The sequence below is a fragment of the Lissotriton vulgaris genome, chromosome 9 (genome assembly GCF_964263255.1).
Source record: "Lissotriton vulgaris chromosome 9, aLisVul1.2, whole genome shotgun sequence".
In the NCBI taxonomy this organism is placed as follows: Eukaryota; Metazoa; Chordata; class Amphibia; order Caudata; family Salamandridae; genus Lissotriton; species Lissotriton vulgaris.
In genome coordinates, this window is record NC_141697.1 from 27,906,874 (window position 1) to 27,919,191 (window position 12,318).

At 46.9% G+C, this 12,318-nt stretch overlaps 1 protein-coding gene across 3 annotated transcripts in view; it reads right to left on the minus strand.

Annotated features, from left to right (window-relative positions):
* Positions 1–225: 225 nt before the first annotated feature.
* NUBPL (NUBP iron-sulfur cluster assembly factor, mitochondrial) overlaps positions 226–12,318 on the minus strand; it is a 74,618-nt gene continuing 62,525 nt past the window's right edge. For all 3 annotated transcript variants that reach the window (XM_086936956.1, XM_086936957.1, XM_086936958.1), the window contains exons 8-11: positions 11,556–11,641; positions 11,269–11,389; positions 8,656–8,738; positions 226–1,100 (exon numbers count right to left, since the gene is read on the minus strand). In XM_086936956.1, the coding sequence (XP_086793082.1) occupies positions 1,050–1,100; positions 8,656–8,738; positions 11,269–11,389; positions 11,556–11,641 (341 nt within the window). In that variant the 3' untranslated portion in view covers positions 226–1,049. The remainder of the gene's footprint in view (positions 1,101–8,655; positions 8,739–11,268; positions 11,390–11,555; positions 11,642–12,318) is intronic.

The window sequence follows — 12,318 nt, forward strand, 5'->3', positions numbered from 1 at the left end:
CTCCCACCGCTGCCCCTGCAAGTTATGCTGTAGTGAGGGTCTGCTTACTTCGTCTCTGCACCTGTGACACCCCTGTGAGTGCTCCTGTTCCTTGTGTCTCTGGCCCTCTTCATTGCCCTGAGAGTGGCCAGCACTTCCTTACAGCATCTTTGTTCCCCTTACTGTGGCCCTCAGACTTCCTGATATTACTAAGCAGAACTGCTTCATGCAAATAATCAAAGGCCTACACTGCTCAGATATATTTATTGACAAATCTTGATCCCGGCATCCATGGTTATTCCATGGCCAGCACTGGATCGCTGCGGGTGGACAAGCCATTTTGCCATGATTCCAGTCACACTGGCCCACCCTGGCCAGCCCCCTTCCATGCTCCGATGCACCGTGTTTCAAACATGCCCCATTGTCCCTGCCACACACACCACCCCGGCAAGAGAACAACAGCTCTACAAATGCGCTTTCTCTATGTAGGTAACGGACATTTTATAACAATTACAATCTGGCAATTTTTATATAAAGAATTTGAACAAACAAATGGAACCTCATCAGTTTATGCATCAGAAACTTGAACTAGTGAATCTAAAGATTCGAACCTGTGACCGGTGACTCCCAGGGGTCCCCAGCGGGCTCTCCAGTGACAGGACAGTCACTCCAACCAGAAGACTTTTCAGGCCTGACCGTTCAAGGACATATAAAGGTACACTCCGTCTTTTCTACTGATAATGCTCAATGCGCTGGTCAACCAACCAAATGCGCTCTTTCAGTGACCAACCTCTCATGCTGTCCAACCGGTTGAGATCTCTCATGCCTGGCTTCCAACCCACTCTGCAGGCCTCTTACTCTAGGTCATCAACAAGGCGAAACAAAAGCCTTAATTCAGTCTTGGTTACACCAGACATGAGCTTGTCCCACAGATCTATACCCCACACAAGCCCCCTTCATGTTTCAGATTCACAAAGGAGTCTCCCAGCCAGCAGGGTGCTGTGGCTTCAATGCGCTTCATGGGGAGCCCGGCTACCCCATCCATCTGGAAGCACAGGATAGCGCGGCGCTCAGGATAATCTCCGTACGACCTCGGCAGCAATCTTCAGGTAAGCTCTGGCCTGGAAATACAAAACAATGGGGGGGAAACGGCTGAGTGTGAACTTTTGCTCAATGTTATTTACTTAAGTATTATTACTGAGACAAGTGGATCCACACAGCACAACCAGATGACAGAAGTACACTTTCTATCACAAAAAAATCTGTCTCTTTTTAGGTCTCAACTAGAAAGCGCATGCAGACGTGCTGCTAGATAACATGGCTAAAAGACAGTCACATTGACAAGGCCAATAGCTTGGGCACTGACGAGAACTATTGGCTTTGCCAGTGCTTGTTTTACATTTTGTGTATGTTTACATTTTCTCCTTTCCGTTCCCTAGTTGTTTTCCTCTGTTTTACTCAAGCTTCACTTTCAGGTTTTACTTTCTTTTATTGTCTTTTTCTTTGCCTTGTTCATATATGGTTTTACTACTTCTATTTTTGTTCATGTTGTTGTATTACCATTTTTATTGCCCTGGTAATTTCCCACATTTTATTCAAATTCCCTTATGCTTCTTTTGTCTGCATAATTATTTAATAGTGCATTTCGATATCCCCCGCTATCTACAATTTTACCTTCATTTTGTACTTTTTTTCCTTTCTTTGTTTTTTATATTGATTTACTTTATTTTACACTGTTCCTGTTGTCTTTCATTTTAGTCTTATTTTGTTTTCTATTGATGTATTTCCCCTTTGCTTGACATCACCTTCTGATATGCAGCTCCTCAGAAAGTAAATATGATACATTACATACAGGGCTGAATACTGGGGTTCAGCACCCTTCTAGAAGCAGCTAATTCCAATTTGAGAGTTAGGGTTAGAGTGGCAGAGAGATATGATGGCAATGGAACACTATCAAACAAATGTTGTAAAAAAGGCAGAATTCAGTAGCTAAAGGAGCGCTCACTTTCGTTGTGTGAAGAGTAGGTGTGACCAGCATCTAGAGGGCGTGTTACAACATCGAGTCCCAACTCACCGCCACTAGAACCGGAGGGTCCCCATCATTAACACACTTGATACAAATAAACTTGCACAGACGTCATCAATAAGATAATCAACAATTCTGAGTGTAACAGAGGTGGCCTAGTGGAGAAGCCAGGATCCTAGCTCTGTCTCCTGGGTGCCAGCACACGCGTTGCTCACATTACCTGGCAGCGTCCCTTGGTACAAGTCTTAAAAGGGCCTACCCAAAACCACTAGTCAGTAGCTTTGCACCAAAGACTGAGTGTAGGGGAGAGCCGGGTGTCCAGTGGAAGCACCCTGCAAGTAACAGCGGCCTATACCGAGGATAGTCTGCCATGGCTGCTAAAAAGGATGTAGGCTAGTTTATCGCCTGGTTCTACAGATAATGACTTACCACGAAATCACATCACCTTTCCAGTCCCTTACCAATGCTGTAAATAAAGATTGACGAGATGGGAGGAGGCCTTTAAGCTGTGTCATGGCTGAACCTTGACGGCTCTGAACAAGACCGGTTGTTCATCGCACAAATTACCACAACTTTACTTTGAAATAATGCACCTAGGGCTCTGCATGCGTGGTAGGCGGTCACACAAGTCTGCTTCCAGACTCATCGTCTCGTGCTCACACGGCGCTCCCTCCCTCCCTCCTATCACTCAGTGTAGCATGGCCGCAGCACAGGCTGGTGTAAGCAGCAGTCTCTTTGGAGGGGGCTTCCAAGGGCCAACAGCAGCCAGTGAACAGAGTGGCAAAGGCCTTTACCATAGGAGTCCATGTCCAGTCCATTGTGGCCCTTCTCCGATGATGCTCCAACCAGCCTGATCAGGCCCTCAGCTGGACTCCAAGATCAACCAGGGAGCGCGAGCTCGGTGCTTTGCAGTCAGAGGAGGCGCAAACTCAGGCCATCCTCATTGGAAAGCGCTCCATGTGCCAACCATTATTTATTTATGTTTTTTATACTGTGGACTATGCCATTGTCGATGTCAGAGTGCTTTACACAGAACAATGCCCACGCACACTGAATAGGATTAAACAGCAGCACCCACAGGTAACAAGAAAACTAACAGCACATGGTACAGTTGCTGGAATGAAAAGGTCCCCTGTATGGTAAATGATGTGTACCCCTGCCCGAGTGCGACAACTGTACTGATGTCTGGATCCCTAATGCTGATTGTTTTGTCATAGGCGAACATGGATCATACGTGTGCACCATGACATAGGCCAGTCTCACGGATTGCCGTCTTGCTGGACCGGGAGGGGCGCTCAAAGCACTACCCTCATAGTAGTGAAAGGCTACTGCCTTTACCTGGAGATAACGATTCAGAAAAGGGGGTGGTGATGAACAGAGTGTCTGAATTAAGCAGACCACTCTTACCCAGTCCAAAGATCAGGGCTTGATCCATCACCGTTTTTTAGCTCACTGCACCATCCCAGCTCAGAACCTGGCTATATGCAAATTAGTCTGTCCCTAGCCCAGTGCATCATGGGAACAGGGCAAACCAAACTACCAAGCCAATTCTTATACTGGGAAGGAAACAAGCTTCCGGGGACCGGTTTCTGGCATTTCAGCCGTCTTCGGCACGGCTTGCTTGAATCCTGATGGTGCAATGAGCAAGGGACTCACATCTGAGTATACCCTTCCACGCTTATGGTGGACAAAAACGATTCAGAAAAGGGGGTGGTGATGAACAGAGTGTCTAAATTAAGCAGACCACTCTTACCCAGTCCAAAGATCAGGGCTTGATCCATCACCGTTTTTTAGCTCACTGCACCATCCCAGCTCAGAACCTGGCTACATGCAAATTAGTCTGTTCCTGTCCCAGTGCATGATGGGAACAGGGCAAACCAAACTACCAAGCCAATTCTTATACTGGGAAGGAAACAAGCTTCCGGGGACCGGTTTCTGGCATTTCAGCCGTCTTCGGCCCGGCTTGCTTGAATCCTGATGGTGCAATGAGCAAGGGACTCACATCTGAGTATACCCTTGGACGCTTATGGTGGACAAAAACGATTCAGAAAAGGGGGTGGTGATGAACAGAGTGTCTGAATTAGGCAGACCACTCTTACCCAGTCCAAAGATCAGGGCTTGATCCATCACCGTTTTTTAGCTCACTGCACCATCCCAGCTCAGAACCTGGCTACATGCAAATTAGTCTGTTCCTGTCCCAGTGCATGATGGGAACAGGGCAAACCAAACTACCAAGCCAATTCTTATACTGGGAAGGAAACAAGCTTCCGGGGACCGGTTTCTGGCATTTCAGCCGTCTTCGGCCCGGCTTGCTTGAATCCTGATGGTGCAATAAGCAAGGGACTCACATCTGAGTATACCCTTCCACGCTTATGGTGGAACATGCATGCTCCAAAATTGTCATTTGCAGAGCAGCCAGATGGGTTGTGTGAGGAGGGGAAGCTCTAAAAGGCTTCTGCCCATGACCAGGACTGGAGGCCCAGGCATGCCAGTCTCCCACCTGGGTGAGGGGTCATCTCCCAGGGAATCCATGACCACCTGCCCAGAGCCTGGAGCACCATAGCCTGCCTGCTTGCCAAGACCAGTGTGCCCTGTGAGGAAGAGGAAAGCATTGGAGGGAGTGAGGTCCAGTGGGGAGCTGTGTTGAGTGGATTCCCACTGCGAGGTGGTCGTAAACCCCTGCTGCACTGATCATATGTTAGAGGTAACCGCTGCTCCACCGATCGAATGTTAGAGGAAACCCCTGCTGCACCGATCGTATGTGAGAGGAAACCCCTGCTGCACCGATTGTATGTTAGAGGAAACCGCTGCTCCACCCATCGTATGTTAGAGGAAACCCCTGCTGCACTGATCATATGTTAGAGGAAACCACTGCTCCACCGATCATATGTTAAGAGGAGGGTTGCCGTGAACTTAGTCGTATGCATCATTGCCCAGATCAGGTCAGAGACCATCCGTAGTGTGGAGCCGCCGCCACTGAGGACTTCGCTGTGCCGAGTGGGCCGGAGACCTTGCACAGGAAAGATATAGTGACCCTGTCTGCCAAAAGGAGTCACCGGGAGAAATAATACACGCCAACTGATCTACCACCCCCACCAGAGAAGTGAGGTCACTGTGGGAACAACATCACTGTCATCAAGGCCAGGGACCTGCTTCAGGATCGCTGCATCACCGCCTCCACTCCAAGTGCCCGTGGATGGGGCGCACTCAGTATCTCCAGACGCTCCCAGCCTGCAGGTGCGGGTAAGATTGATTTCAGGCCAGTCTGCCTTGGGGGATCTTGCATGCTAGTTAGCATTGTGGCGCTGGAACACTGTTGACTTCAAAAGACTCGGACTATGGGTGGGGATTGTCCTGGATCTTGCCTATAGTGAATGGAGAATAACCACTATTGCGAGGAGGGAGTGGGCCCCAGGATACAGCCTAATAAAACACTAGAGCCCTGGCCTCAGCTGTTTGTGAATGTCGTATTTTAACTTTGTGTTAATACCGGTAGAAATAAATTACTTTTCTTTTTCCATGAAAGTGAGTATTTGGCTGGACAATGATTTATAGGTGTGTGCTGCTGTGTGCATTTTGAGTTGTGTGCCAGTGTTCACTCCCCTGTATCCACCTCCCCCGAGGGAGCTTTGGACTGCCCAGACCAAGCTATTCCTGAGAGTCAAATGTTTAACGAGTACTTGGCCCAGACATCAGAAGTGTAAGACTTCAATTCCCACAGTTGGGCCCAGTAACCTCTGCTTGCCCTGTGGCCCTCTGGAAGGGGTTCTGACATGGGTAGTTGCAGACATACTAACAACTGAAGAAGATTCAACTGACTTCACATGCTGGTGCCCGGTACAAAGATAGGAGTGGTAAATCAGGCTTCTTCAGAGCATTTCCTTTAAATGTTGGGTACCTTTCAGATTACTGTATGAAGGGAAGAGTTATTTCAAGTAACCTTTGCTCTTTGTTCTAGTTCAGAGTTCAATAGGATGTTCTCAAAGCAGGGGAATGCTCCTGTGTGAATGAATGCACGGCTACGAATGAGTTCTTTCATCCCTTTATTGGATGCCAGAAGGTGCTGTTCAAAGTGCTGTGGGAAAGAAGGTCCATATTCTTGAGACAGAACCCGGGAACAAATGTCACCCCTGCATGTTTCTAAAATGTCTTAATTTCTAGAGTCAGCACTTCTGTGTTCCTTGAACAGTCTTTGCCTGGGGTCTTTCATTTCTGTGCAGGTTATTAGGAGAGTTACTTTGAAGGGCTTTACATCTAATGCGTGTAGACCTAAGGATACATTGTCAGCCCACTGGAAGCCAGTGCAGAGGTTTCAGAATAGGTAAGATGTAATCAGTCTTCTATATACTAGAGATCTTGCTGCTACATTCAGGACTGCCTTCGGAGAAAGTTTTGTTCAGACTTACGAGTGAGCAGTGCAATTCTGAATTTGAGTCAAGAAAGAACCAAGGCCTTTACCAAGATCTTAAACAAACAAAGAACTGACAGTGGAGCCTTCTGGCTACCAGCACTTAACCCGATTTTTATGCTCTATAAGTAATGTACCCACTAAATTGGGTGGGAAATGTGTGCACACTGTTTAGTACCCACCGTCACAGTACTTGTTCCCAACAGGGACTTAGCAATTTACAAAAGAAACAAAGGTGCACCACCCAAAACACTTTATCAACAAGAACAAATCAATTGTCCATATCCAGAAAACAGAGAGTTCTTCAGTATTCTCTTTTTTCTTTCTCTTTTATTATTTCATTTTCATTTCGTATAAAACACGGCATTCAACACAACGAACAACAGACGCGTTTCGTCCTTATAAAGGACTTCTTCAGGGCACTAAGTTGGGATGGAGTGAAGCCCCTCCATAAGTTTTTTGAGATAAAGGGTTCCCTTCTGAGAGCTGTTCCCCATCTAGTATAGTATAACGTTAAAAGCGGTGCACTGTATATATCTGGGCAACAAATAATTAGCATCCAATACAGGCCCGTCCCACTGTGATGATGTCCAATACTGCCAGATTCTCATGTTGTTCAATATGAGAACTTAGGAAAATATTGTCTTTCAAGTTGGCACACCTACATCTGGTGGCGATGCAATGGACACCCCTTGATAGAGGATAAAGTCCTTGTAATATAAAGACTCTGCTACACCAATATGAGGCTATTGCAGTATAAACTGGCGCTGAGGGACGTGACAGCAAAACGGTCTTACGGTCTTGAGTTGGGACCAGGTACTTTTGGTTGTGTGAAGTATGGAGTTACCACTGAGCATTCTTGGCTATGTACCTTTTCTGACCATCAAGAAGGATTTTAACTCAACAGCAAACCCCAGAGAGGTCACATGTTTCTATACTCAATGGCTTGTTAAGAAGAGTGTTTGAGTCCACGATCAGAATGTAAACAGGAGTGATGTTCTTATTAGGTGTGAAGAATAGGGTCTATTTTGTCTGGATTTCGTTTTAGGAATTGATTTCAGAGCTAAGAATGAGTACTTGCGATGTCTTTTTCAGTATGCTCAGGTTTTGTTCATAACTTATTTTTAAATATAGCAGTCTCTCATGAGTGTATTGAAACTCAAATCAATGCCCCTCAATGTTTCATTTGGAAATTCCACTTAAAGGTTTAAGAGCGTTGGAGCCATCAAGATACTCTTGATGAAAGCTGGGCCTTTTTTGGCTAGAAAGTGTGTAAAGGTAGTCGACTGCCCTATCCCGAGCATGACCACAGCCCCAGTTTCCAAGCACGATTAGAACGCAAGCCCCCCCCCCCACCCCACCCCCAGCACAAGAGTCCCGACCCTCAAGGATGATCAGAGCCCCCGAGCTCGACCAGAACCCCAGCCCCCAAGCACGACCAGATGCCCAGCCCCCCAAGTACCACCAGACCCTCAGCACAACCATAACTCCAGCCCCCAAGCACGACCAGAGCCCTAGCCCCCAGCACGACCTGAGACTAGCACTGTTCTTCCTTGTCTCTGCACCACTGTAAATACAGCAGGATAACAGCAATCACCACACTTACATAATCTACTTGTTCTGTTCCACCTGCTTTAATCCTCAGTATAAGGCTGGGAGTGAGGCCTTTGAGTCCTGGGAGGCTGGAGGCCTAGGACAGCAGCCCCAGTGTGCCCCCCAGCCCAGGTCAGACTATCCAGGCCTCTTCTAACACCTGCAGAGCTCTGGTTTCCCCCTGAGGCGCCCATCCTAGACCATGGACTTCACACCAGGGTGCCACCCTGAAACAGAAGGGGAGGGGAGCAGCCAGATGAAGCCCCCTCCACTGGACTGTGCCATCTGTCGCCCTCTGTGCTCCAGTTTGAAGGCTGTGTTCAGCCTCCAGTACTAGCTGAAGACTTCTTAATTCTGCTACCAGTTTACCTCAATGAGGGGGTACCATTGAGTTTTAGGGAGCCCCTGACCTCACATTAGGTTGGCAGGGGAAAGGCTACCCGTCCTATACATCTTTGTCTACTCATTGCTTAGGCGCTCAACTCGCGCAACCACAGAGAGGGTGCTAAGTTGAAAACTCCACATCCTACCCTCAGGGGGCGCTGTCATCTGTTATAATCATCAAGCAGTCAGATAGGCCCTCATTAAGGGACATCAGACACTCACCAAACAGACAGACACACTGTGGACGGTGGTGCAAGTTTCTTACCTCATTGCTGTCAGGCTGGGACACCACCACAGGCCGGCCCTGGTCCGACGTCTCCCTTATGGTGAGGTGCAGAGGGATGTCTCCTGCAAGCACAAGGGTTGGGGGGTGAGTTTAGGAACCTCAGATCAGGCATGCCACGGTCAGGAAGGCACAGGACACAAGTGGCGGCTGCATTACTACCACGTGCCGCCGCGTGCTGCCACTGAACACAGGCCTGCGGCATGGGGGAGCGATGCATTCTGCTTTTAATACTGCATTGTGTCATAAAATGAGGATTCGTTTTACAGGACTTTTGAATTTAACAAGTGTTGGTAGACGCAGCACTGAGCATATTGGAAATCCGGTGAGCGCATCCAAGACATATATGTAGAATACCGGGATGTTTTTGACGGCTCACATAGCATGATGTGAGGCGAGGTGGTGTTTGAACATTAGGTTGGCATTAGGTTTTACGTTGGGGTCACGCACTGGAATCTATAAGGCACTTGTTTGGTATTTTATTGGTGGTTTCACGTGGTGGCTGTCCTCTCTATAGTGTTGCAGGTGATATGTGGGCGTAGGCATCTGAGACAAGATTAAAAGCATGAAATATATTTTATATTTTGTATGTATTTATTCTTGGTGGTTGTGTTATTTGTTACACACAGGATTCTATGATGGTGATGGAGACACAAATCACTTTGATTGTAAATTGTTTATAAGTGATTATGATAATAGAAAATAGACTGTAATTAATTCTTTTGTATATGATTTACAGCCTTGAGGAAGCCCGTTGGGGGCGAATCGCGCGTCGGCTGTGAAGTACTTGATTTTAAAAGAAATAAAATCTTAAACTTGTCTACATCACGAGGCTCTATTGGACTGACGTACACTGAAAAATGGTGCTGAATGCACAGGGACTATAGGTACTGGAAATGACGTGCGCTGGTGCATTTGTTTGCTATGGATAGCTGACGTGTAAGCTGCCTGTGCCATGCACTGATTGCCAGTCACCTTCCTGCTTCTCTCTCATACTCAGGGGTGGCGAGGTCTCGCCTCTCTGTGTTAGTAAATGTCTTCTTTGTATAATGCACCTGATGTGACCAGAGTTGGGAGCAGAGAGAATACATAGGTTCCGTGGCAGGAAATGACGTCTGCTGGACCTTAAAAGTTGCCCGTGTCTCCTCACTAAGCTCCCTTTAGACTTCACCCCTGTGTTCAGTAGCGAGCTTCAGTTGAAGAACATAAAATATAAAAGAAAACGAGAAAAAGATACCACCAAGCAAAACCCAAGGCTGAGCACATCAGCAATGCAAGAGTAATTGAACCCTGTACTGTACAGCATCACACAGTCGGATGTCAATAACGAAAGACTTTTCAATCATGCAGCTTCATGGGCTTTTTCCATTTCACAGAAAGAAGCCGTCTCTGAACCGCTCCTCAGCCCAGACCAGGATATTCAAAGCAGACACCCCTCAGGCCACCTGCCAGGCTAGCCACTCCTCCTTCAGGTGGGCTTGCTGGAGGTCGCAGGAGGGCTTGGGGTGCTTTCAGAATAATGTTTGGAATTTGGGTCAATATCCTCCGCGTGGAACTTTCTTCACTTGCATTTAATTCGGCATTTTTAAAAACACACCACATCTTTGCAGAAGCCCTGCGTCTTTGTTCATTTGTTGGTAGTCACTTCAAACCTCATACTAAAACCTACTGATTCTCAGCTTGGATCAATCTTTGGTGGTCGATTAAAACCTCATACTTACACCTACTGGGAGTCAGCTTACATCATTCTTTGGTGGTGGATTAAAGCCTCATACTGACACCTATTTGGTGTCACCTTTGGTCATTCTTTGGTGGTCGGATAAAACCTCATACTAACACCTACTGGGTCTCATCAGTTGTTGATTAATACTTCAAACTACCCCCCAGTAGGTACCACTGTCACAAACAACACGATTTCTTCTCAGATTTGAAGGCTAAGCAAAGTGAAGGCAAGAAAAGACTAGCTGCATTCTGTTTCTCTCTACCCGTCCAAGTACATGACAAGGCTCTATGGAGACTGGCTTATACTGGAAGCGGCTGGAAGAGTGGCTATCTCGATCTCTGTGAACAGCTAAGTGAACACTAGTGCAACAGTCTAGACGTGTCTAACATGCATGAAAGCAGGGCTGGCGCTACAGGAAAACATCTTGTCGCCCCTCCCCTTCGCTGGCAATGGGCGCATAACTGGTGCCACAAGCTGCCTAGAATTTCCTTAATAAAACACCTGTCCTGTACAACGGAAGGGACCTCGTGTACATTTCTGTACATATTATGTGCCCTGCTTAATGTACATCTTATCATTTAGGTAGGTGTACACCTTTCTGCTCAGGTACAAATAATACATCATTGTAAGTCTTATGTTTACTAGATGTAGGTTGTTAAAAACAAAAAATGTTTTCTATTCACTATAAAATAATGCTTGAATGTTTTTTATTGGGCTTTAGTAATGCGTGCGTGCATTTGTAATCCAGTTATAAAGGGCACATTATAAGGATCTCATAAGCATATGGAGGAACAAGTCAGAATCATTCTAAGATATGGCACACAGACAATGGAACAAACGGATCATGAATACCAAAGAAGTCCTAATCTCACCTAGGAAGTCCACGCCGATGGTCTGCGCCAGCTTCTCTGCACCCCCGGCTCCAAAGATATGCGTCTCGTGACTACACTTCGGGCACTGGAAGACACTCATGTTCTGCACAAGCCCCAGAACCTGCAGAGCCAAGGAAAAGAGCGGGTCATCTCGGTCCTAGCAGGAGTGCAGGGGAGGAGAGTATCATGGGGCATTAGGGTTTCTGAAGCGCTTCACCAACAGAGTGGAACGCAGGGACTCCGATTCCCCCCTGCTGACCAGAAGAGAGGGCCAGGTGGACACTAACCGGCACATTGACTTTGCGGAACATCTCCACTCCTCTGCGGGCATCGATGAGAGCCACGTCTTGCGGTGTGGAGACAATCACAGCTCCTGCGACAAAAGACAATGACAGAGTCAGGCCTGACAAGTGTCACGCATTGAATGTGACACTCACACAAGCTGGACTTATCCCGACATCTCTACAGACATGTAGCTTGGTTAGAAATACGGTTGCCACATTTATATTTGACTCTCTGTTGGAAGAAAGTTTGCCTGAAACAATAAATCTTTCAGACGGAAGTTTGTTCCTGCAGAGAACGTTTTGCAGGCTGCCTTTGAACTCGTCTCTTGCTTTTCATGTAGAATCAGAGGCCCTAAAACACAAAGGTGAACTTAGACATGAAGTCTATGTTTAGACTTGAAATCTAGGTGTCCAATTCACAAAGGTAAACTTAGATTTCAGGTCTAAACTTAGACTTCAGATTTACATTGACCTTTGTGAATCTGGCCCTCAGGCTTTAGGTCTACGTTGACCTTTGTGAATTGGGCCCTTCGAATTCAGGTCTACGTTGACCTTTGTGAATTGGGCCCTTCGAATTCAGGTCTACGTTGACCTTTGTGAATTGGGCCCTTAGACTTCAGGTGTTAACTTCGACTTCAGGTCTACGTTGACCTTTGTGAATTGGGCCCTTAGACTTCAGGTGTTAACTTCGACTTCAGGTCTACATTTACCTTTGTAAATCGGGCCCTTAGAGTTTAAGTCTAAACTTCAACTTCAGGTCTAAGTT